The 13,713-nt window shown below is 37.6% G+C and overlaps 1 protein-coding gene across 8 annotated transcripts in view; it reads right to left on the bottom strand.

The window, feature by feature from the left end:
- Positions 1-13,713, bottom strand: part of LOC6053318 (ionotropic receptor 25a) — a 424,911-nt gene that overhangs the window by 135,083 nt on the left and 276,115 nt on the right. For all 8 annotated transcript variants that reach the window (XM_038256991.1, XM_038256997.1, XM_038256996.1 and 5 more), the window contains one exon: positions 1,736-2,093. In XM_038256991.1, coding sequence (XP_038112919.1) covers positions 1,736-2,093 — 358 coding nt within the window. The remainder of the gene's footprint in view (positions 1-1,735; positions 2,094-13,713) is intronic.

The raw sequence follows: 13,713 nt of genomic DNA, 5'->3' as shown, positions 1-13,713 counted from the left end.
TTTGCTTACAGTGCATTAATCGAGCTACTTGCTTTAATCGCGGCGAGGTAAACGAAGTTTAGCTTTATTCGCAGTTTGGGTTACTGTTGTCGGCTGTGCTGACGATGTTGGTGGCGTCGATCAATTATGCGGAAAGCAATTTCCGTAACTCATAATAGCCGAATTTTCAATTATGGGCAGTAAAGTCCCACCTAAATCCCACATTGTGATAGTGAAAAAGTCACAGAAGCAGCGGTGTCTTGTGCAATTGTGATATTTTCACTATCGGAGAACTACCTAGTTCACGAAGACAGCTTATCGGTCAACGCTTAAGCCCTGGGGCTGCGACAAAGCGAGTTCTCGTAGCATGTAGTGTTGTGTATAGTGCTTATAAAAAAGAATGTATACCCAAATTTTAACTAATGCACTAGGATCAAATCATGCCCCTTGACTTTACAAGGCCCAGGGAAAATCACTCTTCAGAATTAACCTTAAAAACTTCCATGTTCGACTCACTTCGACCACGTGACATCTGACCAACATTCTCACTTTGTGTTAACCAACCGAACTTGAACTTTGTGATCTTTTGCACTCGCGCCGACTTAGGACTACACGCGTTACCATTGCACCTCGTCGCCAACTTGAAGTGTTCTGGACTTGCGCGAATGAAGAACTCAGTTGATTTAGAAGCACACTTACGACTTCTAGGTTAGGTTAGACACGACTGGACCTCCACGATCCGTGGATGAAAGAGAACGACATGTGGACGCATGGTCCTTTAATAGACTTGGACATTGTTGGTAGCACTGCTCTGACTGACAGTTCTACCATAACACTTTGGTAGACCGGCTCTTAATACATAATAGAGTTAGATACACTACACACACCAAACAGTGGGTTATGCGTTGTGGAGCCATCCGTGGATAGGGGGCGTCCTCAAATGCTAATGCTAATGTTGATTTGCAGAGAAATCGAAAAAAATGTTGACGATTTTGGAAACATTTCCATGTTGCCGAATTCAACACAGAGTTATCGGATTTGCTCACAGGATTTCTATTCGTGTGGATAAACCACGGAATTACGTAGGTATTATTAAAAAGCTAAGTCGCGCCTTTAGGCTCTGGAAGGCATCATTCCAGATCGGCCATTTTGCGGCCATGTTAGTTTTAGAAAAACATTCAAATTTTGATTCAGAATGTATCAATCAAAAAATGGGTTTCTTTGAGTTGTTTTCATTTCAATCTACTATTTCTGGACCCTGACTTCAGAACCATCAGTCAGACAGTCATTGCCCAAATTGTAAAGGACACGTTCTACGACCTTGAAGCGGAGTTGACGGCTGGTCAATATCCGATGGCCGAGTCCATCCGCGTTCTGATCCGCAAGCGGTACATCCGCCAGGTACAGCGACTTCTCGCTCTTCGGCAGTGGCCGTCCGAGACGCGCCAATGAGAGAACATGTGAAACGGCCAGGGTGGTGTCAGGGGTGCCGGAAGATGAGGATTCAGCTTCCTGCCCTCAGCGCTTCGATTGTGTGTGCGCCGGTGTTTCGAGGGGGATTCACGGCGGGGAAACTTGTTAATTAGGATTTTCCACCGAGTGTCTCGTCTTGTCGCCAGGTACGACCCTAGGATATACCTTGGAAGATATTGCAGGTGATATTTGAGTTTATTTAATAGTTTAAGTTTTTGGGTTTGAAAAAAGAAAAGACAAAGCGTTGCAACGTCACAGCAAAATGTAAAATAAATAAACTTACCACAACTGTATAAACTCGATACACTATGTCAGCTGTCAAGTTTTTCATGTCACCTTCGTTTGCAATACGCAACGGGTTGTCTAAACCAGCCTCCCATTTTCCCAAAGTTTTCGTGCTGACTGAAGCTCCACCACGAATAGTAACTGCACTTATGTCCATATCAAACTTCATGTAACTATGTCCGTTGAAGGAAGTTTTTCCTTTCGGGAATTCTAATGGGCCATACGTGGCCGGTTCGGTGACTTCAATGAAAGCAGATTTCAAATCAATCGTATGATTTGGTGTATTTGATCCATCGTATTCATCACAAGTAAGGTACTTCATGTTTGGAGGCCATGCGCCAACTTGAAGAATGTTTCTGAAATGATATGGTTCAATTATTTAAGCAAATGAAAGAGAAATGAGATTGGACAGACATCAAATAACTGTTCTTAAAGGGTATAATATATTTGTACAGATTGAAATTGTATAGCATAGCATTGGTGTCTACCCGTAATTGCTACTCCGTTTTTGACCAGGACCTCCAAAAATTGCTCTATGGACTACAGATGAAAAGTAGGAATCAATCATCACCACTTCGCAACTTTCAAATGCACCTATCATGCTTATCATTCATGGCTCCGGCCACGACCATTGGTATGATCACGGGGAAATGGATAGGAATATTGATACGATACTTGAGTGATGGAGACCGCTAAATCGGCTGATTCTTCGACAAGGTATCACATGAGTTTTGAGGGGTCAGCAAGATGGGTATGAGGTCAGGATACACCATGGTAAGTGATGCAACCAGGAGCAATGTGTTATCGATTGAAATTTTAAAAATCTTAGGCAGCCGGCTGCGGATAGATACAATGTAGATTAATTTAAAAATGTTTTTTTTTTGTTATCATACGCGCGCCAACCGAGCAGTAATGCTATGAGATGGACTTACAGTGAGTCAAATATTTGTCGCGTCGATTGATGTAAAACTTGATACTTTAGTCGAATTTTATGTTCTTTTACATCACAAAAAGTTTCCGTACGGAAGGGGGGGGGGGGTTGGTTTACGGACTGCACGTTTTGTTCAAAAACTCATTCCGAGCATTTTGCCACAAGGCTCATGAAAAGACGATTTCTATTTAAAGTTCCTTGACAAACACATTAAAAACTACAAAAAAGTGTGTACAGCTTTCGAAATATAAGCATAAGCATAAGCATAGGTGCCCACCCGCAGTTGCTACTCCGTTATTGACCAGGACCTCCAGAAGTTACATCCACGAGCCGTGGAAGATGAGTGGGTGCCATCTTTCCTCGCTTCGCAACTTCTCAAAGGCCCCTATCATGCTGATCAATACCGGCGCCGGCCACGACCAGTGGTAGGGTCACTGGGAAGTGGATGGGAATGTTAGCCCGATACTTGAGTGATAGAGACCGCCCAATCGACTGCTTCTCCGACAAAGTATCACATGAGTTTTGAGGGGGTTAGTAGATGGGTATTAGGCCAGGATTCACGAGTGGCAGTGATGTGACCATGAGCATTTTGTTTATCGGTTGAAATTTTTTAAATCTTAGGCAGCCGGCTGTGGAAAGATAGATAATTGATTATTTAAAATGGTTTATTTTTATCGTACGCATGCCAGCCGAGTAGTAGTGCTATGGGCTGGACTTATCGGTATATTTTTGCTGTTTTTACAATTTAGATAACGCGAGCAAATTTCAAAAATAGTAAATAAATGAGTTAATACTAAAACTGAAAGTTGGAATAAATTTTTACGATCATTTACGACAAAAACTATCGCGAAAAAACCGGACTGTGTGTCCCAAGAAGCACTGTACTTATGAAGGCATTATTCAATTATTATGACCAATCACCCCATGCACACAAACAGCGACACAAAAGAGACGAAAATTATCGCGAAAAAAAACAGGACTTTGCGTCCCCAGAAGCACTGCACTTATAGTGTGTACAGCTTTCGAAATATTAACATAAATAAAGTCATGTGTTAATAAATCATCATTACTCGAGAGTCTCAAGCCCAAATGATGGATTGAATATAAAGTATAATGATTACTTCGTATAAAAGTTTATATAACTTTGGATATACTACATACACAGAAAAAAATATGTAAATGTACACGACATGTAAACAGTGTTTCATATGGAAATTCAAGTAATGGAAAATTCAAATATCATGTAAACGGCTAAATTTCATGTAAATTGCTGTCATGTGAGTTCTGATTCGATGTCATTATCGAATCTCATGTAAACTAACATTTTTATACGAGTCTTGACATTATCAAAAATAAAAAAGATCGTGTAAAGAATACGATCGATGTAAATCTTGCATTATGTAATTGATAAAGCGTGTAAATTCTAATGGAATAAATTGAGGTTTGTTGTTCATAATTGTTGTTTGGTACAAAGCGAAGCGGGAGTGCAAGATTTGCTCGTAAAGTGTAAATGGTTTTCAAATGATTTGGCCTTTGTTTACACAAAAAAAAAATATTCCTGTAATTTTACGTTATTTATCATGTACTAAAAGGTATCATGATAAATGATGTATATTTTCATTAATTTCATCGGAAATTTACATGAATTTCATTGTAAATGAGCCATGACCAAATCACTTCGAAAACGTGTAAATTTCCAATAAAATCGATGTAAATCTACACGAACCAAAACATTTTTTTTTGATCCGTTGAATCTAGAATCTGTTGCAGTTTCCAGATTCTAGACACAACGGAGCTATAGGATTGTTCATAGGGTGCCTACAGAGTGGAAGCGACAACTGATGCGAAGAGACTAAAAGAAAGGTTTGTTTTGCTTGTCGCTTCCACTCTGTAGGCACTCTTACATAAAATTTTCCGGAGCTAAACTCAGCGACACCGAAATAAAAGGCTCACGAATCGCGAGACGCGAAAAATGGGGTACATTGTGGTTCCTTGGAGAAGAAAGAGGTTTGGGTGCTCTCCCCATTCAAGCCTTCGAACTCCTAGGTTTGAGCAGAAACTAGCAATAGAAACCACAAAAGACCCGTGGGTCGTTAATGTGGATGGTTTGATTTTTTTTTATTTGAGGTGAAATAATTCATTCAACTTTTTTTGTTGGTTAAAACTGCTCAATTTAGTAAATGTTAGATCAATCTTAGCATGCAAATAAGTTGGAAAGTGTTTACAGAGCTATTAAACAACAAATACTGTCAAAAATGGAATTTACCAAACGTCTTTTGAGGTTTCGCGAGGCGCTAAGAAATTCTGTGTACAAACGATAATATTTGAGCTTATAAAAAAAATGAACTAGATGACATCGAAAATTGTTTTGTGAGGTTAAAACTAAGGAATAAAAAAACATTAAAGTATCTCACCTGAACCAAACCATCATCTATGTACAAATTCCTGCTTTCCCTGGGTGGGTTCAACCAGAAAATTTCCAGCATACCGTCGTTAAGGCTGATACGCAGATGGGAAGGAACGCAAAACTCCATACAAAAAAACGCCCAAGAAACGGTCAAGGAAAGGGTCACGAAAAGATTTTTCTTAAGCGGTACGCAGCTGAAAAGTTACAGAAACGGAAAGATTGCGTTTGACGTTTCTACGCGCGGTGCTTGTTTGTAATATGTTATGATGAAAAAATCAAAGAATTGTAATTTTCCTTTTTGAATGCGACTGATTTTGTATTGGATATAATATTGCGATATTTAAAATTCCCGCCGAATCTCAAAAAGCCGAATATTGAAACTAAAAGGACAGATTTAGTTTTAAGAATTTAAGAATTTAAGAATTTAAGAATTTAAGAATTTAAGAATTTAAGAATTTAAGAATTTAAGAATTTAAGAATTTAAGAATTTAAGAATTTAAGAATTTAAGAATTTAAGAATTTAAGAATTTAAGAATTTAAAATTTAAAATTTAAAATTTAAGAATTTAAGAATTTAAATTTAAGAATTTAAGAATTTAAGAATTTAAATTTAAGAATTTAAATTTAAAATTTAAGAATTTAAAATTTAAATTTAAGAATTTAAGAATTTAAGAATTTAAAATTTAAATTTAAGAATTTAAATTTAAGAATTTAAGAATTTAAGAATTTAAGATTTAAGAATTTAAATTTAAGAATTTAAGAATTTAAGAATTTAAATTTAAATTTAAGATTTAAGAATTTAAGAATTTAAGAATTTAAGAATTTAAGAATTTAAGAATTTAAGAATTTAAGAATTTAAGAATTTAAGAATTTAAGAATTTAAGAATTTAAGAATTTAAGAATTTAAGAATTTAAGAATTTAAGAATTTAAGAATTTAAGAATTTAAGAATTTAAGAATTTAAGAATTTAAGAATTTAAGAATTTAAGAATTTAACGGTACACATCAACCATAGCTTTTGCACCCAGAATTCTGTTACAGACATTTTAGTATCTTCAAAACTACGGGAACTATCGATATATTTTTTTATTCATCCCCTAAATTACTGTCTTCGTAGTTATTTACAACAAAGTTTGACTATTTTTACAATCAGATTCTTGCAGGATTGGGTCCGTAAGTTTGATAATTTTGGAATAAAAAGACAACAACTTCCTTGGTTGCTGTGCACCCTTAAGAATTTAAGAATTTAAGAATTTAAGAATTTAAGAATTTAAGAATTTGAGAATTTAAGAATTTAAGAATTTAAGAATTTAAGAATTTAAGAATTTAAGAATTTAAGAATTTAAGAATTTAAGAATTTAAGAATTTAAGAATTTAAGAATTTAAATTTAAGAATTTAAGAATTTAAAATTTAAGAATTTAAGAATTTAAGAATTTAAAATTTAAGAATTTAAGAATTTAAATTTAAGAATTTAAAATTTAAGTTTAAATTTAAAATTTAAGAATTTAAGAATTTAAGAATTTAAATTTAAGAATTTAAGAATTTAAAATTTAAAATTTAAAAATTTAAGAATTTAAGAATTTAAATTTAAGAATTTAAATTTAAATTTAAGAATTTAAAATTTAAGAATTTAAAATTTAAATTTAAGAATTTAAGAATTTAAATTTAAATTTAAGAATTTAAATTTAAATTTAAGAATTTAAAAATTTAAGAATTTAAGAATTTAAGAATTTAAGAATTTAAAGATTTAAAATTTAAATTTAAGAATTTAAAATTTAAATTTAAATTTAAGAATTTAAGAATTTAAAATTTAAGAATTTAAGAAATTTAAGAATTTAAGAATTTAAGAATTTAAGAATTTAAATTTAAGAATTTAAATTTAAGAATTTAAGAATTTAAGAATTTAAGAATTTAAAATTTAAATTTAAGAATTTAAAATTTAAGAATTTAAGAATTTAAGAATTTAAAATTTAAATTTAAATTTAAGAATTTAAATTTAAATTTAAGAATTTAAGAATTTAAGAATTAAGAATTTAAATTTAAAATTTAAGAATTTAAGAATTTAAATTTAAGAATTTAAGAATTTAAGAATTTAAAATTTAAGAATTTAAATTTAAAATTTAAGAATTTAAGATTTAAGAATTTAAATTTAAATTTAAGAATTTAAGAATTTAAATTTAAGAATTTAAATTTAAATTTAAATTTAAGAATTTAAGATTTAAGAATTTAAGAATTTAAGAATTTAAGAATTTAAATTTAAGAATTTAAGAATTTAAGAATTTAAATTTAAAATTTAAGAATTTAAATTTAAGAATTTAAATTTAAGAATTTAAGAATTTAAGAATTTAAATTTAAATTTAAATTTAAGAATTTAAATTTAAGAATTTAAATTTAAGAATTTAAGAATTTAAGAATTTAAATTTAAAATTTAAGAATTTAAGAATTTAAGAATTTAAGAATTTAAGAATTTAAGAATTTAAGAATTTAAGAATTTAAGAATTTAAGAATTTAAGAATTTAAGAATTTAAGAATTTAAGAATTTAAGAATTTAAGAATTTAAGAATTTAAGTGTTGGACCCCTAGGAACAACCCTGGATGCGACCCTGGATGAGCGACACTTGTCGTCATCCCGTTGACATCCACGACCGGAAACCGGTTGTCATAATCCGCGAGCTCAAGAAGACACACGTACAATTTTTAATAAATTTAACTATCTGCAATAAATGCTTAATTATTTGTCTCCACTCGCGTGTATCATTTGTTGTTGCACATTGCAACATTTTGGCGACGAGGAAAGTGAAATTACCCGCAATTTCACCCGCGAAACGAACGCGCAGCACGATGGACAAGGAGTTTAAGGCGATGTTCCAGCAGCTGATGGAGTCGCAGCAAGCTCATCACCGAACTGGCCATGTCCCGGACGGCACCACCGACGACGCCCGCGCCTGGTACGTCGACGACGGATGCCCGTATGGAAGCTCTAGCCAACTCCATGACGGAGTTCCACTACGATCCGGAATCTAACCTCACATTTGAGAACTGGTACGCCCGCCATGAGGATACCCTGAAGTGTGACGCTGCCGGTTTGGATGATGCTGCCCGTGTTCGTCTCCTGCTTCGTAAACTCAGCGACGCCACCCACGCAGAGTACATGAACCACATTCTGCCGAAGATGACGAGGGACTACAAGTTCAGCGAAACTGTGGACAACCTGACGAAGCTGTTCGGCGCTCACGTCTCTCTCTTCTCCAAGCGGTACCACTGCCTCACGCTGACCAAGAGGGCCTCGGTCGACTTCCAGTCGTACGCCGGGCAGGTGAACCGCTGCTGCGAGGATTTCGGTGTGGCCCAGTGCAGCGTCGACGCATTCAAGTGCCTCATATTCGTGTGTGGCCTACACAACAAGCAGGACGCTGAGATTCGCACATCTCTGCTGGCGAAGCTGGAAGGAAACGCAAACATGACCCTGGACAACCTCACTGCTGAATGTCACCGCATCATCAATCTCCGCAAAGATGCGTCTATTGTGGAGGTCTCAAGTGACAAATCATCGGTGAATGCGATCACCCACGGCCGTTCTGACAGCACACGACACTCATCAGCTGATCAGAAGCCCACTGCAACACGATCGCGCTCCCCACAACTCCAACAACAACAATCCACACATTAGCAGCAACAGTCGTGGTGGCAGCAGCAAAACAATAACAAACCACGAACACCGTGCTGGAAGTGTGGCGAGCTGCACTACGTGGAGTTTTGTCAGTACCTGAACCATCGCTGCCGGGATTGCAACCGGGTCGGCCACAAGGACGGGTACTGCCAGTGTGTGCGGTCGAATCCAGGTAAAAAGCGTCGCGAGAAGTCCAGCCAGCCAGTGCACACCAGGGGGATCTACGTGAGACAGCTAGCTGTTCACCGCAACCGAAAGTTTGTGACCGTGGTGATTAATCACGTCGAGCTTCAACTCCAGTTGGACTGTGCTTCCGACATCACCGTCCTCACGGAAGCCAGCTGGAGCCGCATCGGACGACCACCATTGGAGCCACCGTCGCAGCAAGCTCGGACTGCTTCCGGACAGCCGCTGGACCTGATCGGCGAGATCGTCTGTGACGTCACGCTGAAAGGAGTGCATCGTTCAGGTAAAGTTTACGTGACCAACATTAACGATCTGAACCTTTTAGGCCTCGACTTCATCGATCTCTTCAACCTGTGGGATGTCCCCTGAGCACGGTTTGCAACCTGGTGACGTCATCGAAGGACAACGTGGAGTGGCTGAAAGCGTCGTTCCCGCAGCTGTTTTCCGACTCACTCGGATGCTGCAAGAAGGCCGAAGTGAAACTTTACGTTTTGCCAGACGTTCAGCCAGTGTTCCGTGCCAAAGACCCGTGCCGTTTGCCGCCCTGCAGCCGATCCAAACCGAGCTAGAACGCCTCCAGAAGCTGGACATCATCTCGCCGGTGGAGTTTTCGGACTGGGCTGCCCCATCGTTGCCGTCAAGAAGAAGTCCGTCAACGGTGAGCCAAACAAAGTGCGAGTGTGCGCGGACTACTCGACTGGCCTAAACAGCCTCATCCAGCCGAACCAACATCCGCTGCCATTGCCCGAGGAGATTTTTGCCAAGCTTACGGGTAGCAAGATCTTCACGCACATCGACCTGTCGGACGCGTACCTGCAGGTGCCCGTCGAGAAGGAGTCCAGGCAGTACCTGACGATCAACACTCACCTGGGCCTGTTCGAGTTCAACCGCTTGTCGCCCGGTGTCAAGTCAGCTCCTGGCGCCTTCCAGAAGATCGTCGAGTCGATGGTCGCTGGCCTCGACGGAGTGGAAGTTTACCTCGACGATGTGCTCGTCCATGGCAGAACACCGGAAGAGCACCGCTCACGTTTGCTGAAGGTCCTGGAACGCATCCAAGAGTGGGGTTTCACCCTGCGCATCGAGAAGTGCTCGTTTTTCATGCCGGAGATCACCTATTTGGGATTCATCGTCAACAACCGAGGAATCAGGCCGGACCCGTCCAAGACGTCCGCCATCTGCAGCATGCCACCCCCGCATGACGTCAGCAGTTTGCGTTCCTTCCTTGGTGCGATCAATTTCTACGGAAAGTTTGTTCGCAACATGCACGACCTCCGACACCCACTCGATGCTCTGCTGCGCAAGGATGCCAAGTGGGACTGGAACGAAAGCTGCCAGGAATCGTTTGAGCAATTCAAGAACCTGCTCCGGTCGGACCTGCTTTTGGCGCACTACAACCCTGAGCTGGAAACTATCGTCGCCGCTGACGCGTCCAACTACGGTGTCGGTGCGTGCTTAATGCATCGATACGATGACGGCTCGATCAAGGTGGTGTGTCACGCGTCCCGGACGTTGACGTCGGCCGAGCAGAACTACGGTCAAGTTGAGAAGGAGGCTTTGGCGCTGATCTTCGGAGTTACCAAGTTTCATCGCTTCATCTGGGGACGGAAGTTCACACTTCACACCGACCACAAGCCGCTGGTCGCCGTGTTCGGGTCCAAGAAAGGAGTCCCGGTTCACACCTCCAACCGTCTTCAGCGATGGGCGCTGATCCTGCTGTCCTACGAGTTTGACATCGAGCACATCTCAACGCAAGATTTTGGCTATGCTGACATGCTCTCGAGACTGATCGACGCGCGGATCAAACCGGACGAGGATTTTGTGATCGCCGCAATCCAGCTCGAGGACGAACTTGCAGCGGCCATGGACGAAGCACTCAACACCCTGCCTGTTACCTTCAAGCACCTACAAGTGGCCACAAGCAACGACAAGCTACTGCAAGACGTCATCAAGCATGTCCAATCTCGCTGGCCCGGGGCAATCAAGCTGGTCGATGCTGAACTTCGCCCGTTCTACGCGCGAAAAGACGCTCTCTCCGTTGTTCAAGGGTGTCTCATGCTGGCTGATCGCGTTGTCGTTCCCCAGCAGTACCAGCAGCAGGTGCTCAAGGCTCTTCATCGAGGTCACCCAGGTCAAGAGCGCATGAAGAAGGTGATGCGAAGTCACGTGTACTGGCCAGGTGTGGATCAAGACGTGGACGACTTCGTTCGTTCGTGTCACGGCTGCGCTGCGGTGGCAAAGACCCCACCAAAACTCTGCTGTCGTCGTGGCCCCTAGCAGAGCATCCTGGCAGCGCCTCCGTGGATTTCGCTGGTCCTGTCGAGGGTCACTACTTTCTGGTGATAGTGGACTCGTACAGCAAGTGGCCTGAAATATTCAAGACACCAACCATCACAGCGAGGACAACAATCGATCTGCTTTTCGAAACGTTCGCTCGCTACGGGCTCCCAGAGACGATTGTTTCTGACAACGGTACGCAGTTTACTAGCTCGCTCTTCAAGGAATTCTGCGAATCGCTCGGCATCATCCACATCCGCACTGCCCCGTATCATCCCCAATCAAACGGGCAGGCCGAAAGGTTTGTGGATACGCTAAAAAGGAGTCTGAGGAAAATCATGCCAGGAGCTGGGCATGACATTGGACGTTCGCTGCAAATCTTTTTGTCAGCCTACCGTGCCACTCCTAACAAGTCAGCACCTGATGGACTGTCACCTGCTGAAGTCTTGATGGGGAGGAAACATCGCACAACTTTGGACCTGCTCAAACCACCGTCGGAACACCGGGCTGCGCTGCAGAGGAACCAGCGGCAAGAAGAGCAGTTCAACAAACGGCACGGGGCACGAAAGCGTGAATTTGGCAAAGGCGATTCGGTTCACGCAAGCACATTCGTTCACGGCAAGCTGGTCTGGCACACTGGCACAGTAATCGAACGCGTTGGCAACGTGATGTACAACGTCTGGCTGGAAGACAAGAAGCGGCTCATCAGGTCTCACACGAACCAACTCCGTGCTCGGGGGGGCTCAAAAGTCGAGGCCTATCCGGAAGAAGCTGAGTCGGAGGTCAAGCTACCTCTGCACATTCTGCTCGAGGACTTCCAGATTATCGAGGATCCAGTTGTAGCCGAGGATGAACAGCAGGCGCCGCCTGCACCATCGCAACGTCGAGCCAGGGTTCGACCACCGTCGATTCTTCGCCGGTCAACAAGGATTCGTCGTATGCCTGAGAGGTACAACCCGTACTTCTACACCTAAAAGGGGAGGTGTTGGACCCCTAGGAACAACCCTGGATGCGACCCTGGATGAGCGACACTTGTCGTCATCCCGTTGACATCCACGACCGGAAACCGGTTGTCATAATCCGCGAGCTCAAGAAGACACACGTACAATTTTTAATAAATTTAACTATCTGCAATAAATGCTTAATTATTTGTCTCCACTCGCGTGTATCATTTGTTGTTGCACATTGCAACATTAAGAATTTAAGAATTTAAGAATTTAAGAATTTAAGAATTTAAGAATTTAAGAATTTAAGAATTTAAGAATTTAAGAATTTAAGAATTTAAGAATTTAAGAATTTAAGAATTTAAGAATTTAAGAATTTAAGAATTTAAGAATTTAAGAATTTAAGAATTTAAGAATTTAAGAATTTAAGAATTTAAGAATTTTAAGAATTTAAATTTAAATTTAAGAATTTAAGAATTTAAATTTAAATTTAAATTTAAAATTTAAAAATTTAAGAATTTAAGAATTTAAGAATTTAAGAATTTAAGAATTTAAAATTTAAGAATTTAAAATTTAAATTTAAAATTTAAGAATTTAAAATTTAGAATTTAAAATTTAAAATTTAAGAATTTAAGATTTAAATTTAAGAATTTAAGAATTTAAGAATTTAAGAATTTAAAATTTAAATTTAAGAATTTAAATTTAAGAATTTAAAATTTAAGAATTTAAGAATTTAAAATTTAAGGTTAAGAATTTAAGAATTTAAGAATTTAAGAATTTAAGAATTTAAATTTAAAATTTAAGAATTTAAAATTTAAGAATTTAAGAATTTAAGAATTTAAGAATTTAAGAATTTAAGAATTTAAATTTAAATTTAAGAATTTAGGAATTTAAGAATTTAAATTTAAGAATTTAAGAATTTAAGAATTTAAGAATTTAGGAATTTAAATTTAAATTTAAGAATTTAAGAATTTAAGGAATTTAAAATTTAAAATTTAAATTTAAGAATTTAAGAATTTAAATTTAAGAATTTAAAATTTAAATTTAAAATTTAAGAATTTAAAAATTTAAGAATTTAAGAATTTAAAATTTAAATTTAAATTTAAGAATTTAAGAATTTAAGAATTTAAGAATTTAAGAATTTAAAATTTAAATTTAAAATTTAAGAATTTAAGAATTTAAGAATTTAAAATTTAAGAATTTAAGAATTTAAAATTTAAAATTTAAAATTTAAAATTTAAGAATTTAAGAATTTAAGAATTTAAGAATTTAAGAATTTAAATTTAAAATTTAAATTTAGAATTTAAGAATTTAAGAAATTTAAATTTAAGAATTTAAATTTAAATTTAAATTTAAAGAATTTAAGAATTTAAATTTAAGAATTTAAATTTAAGAATTTAAATTTAAATTTAAATTTAAGAATTTAAGAATTTAAGAATTTAAGGAATTTAAGATTTAAGAATTTAAAATTTAAAATTTAAAATTTAAATTTAAGAATTTAAGAATTTAAGAAATTTAAATTTAAAAATTTAAGAATTTAAGAATTTAAGAATTTAAAATTTAAA

Source organism: Culex quinquefasciatus, chromosome 2, assembly GCF_015732765.1.
Source record: "Culex quinquefasciatus strain JHB chromosome 2, VPISU_Cqui_1.0_pri_paternal, whole genome shotgun sequence".
In the NCBI taxonomy this organism is placed as follows: Eukaryota; Metazoa; Arthropoda; class Insecta; order Diptera; family Culicidae; genus Culex; species Culex quinquefasciatus.
The sequence above is the reverse complement of the archived record's forward strand: the minus strand, read 5'-3'. Positions and strand labels throughout refer to the sequence as shown.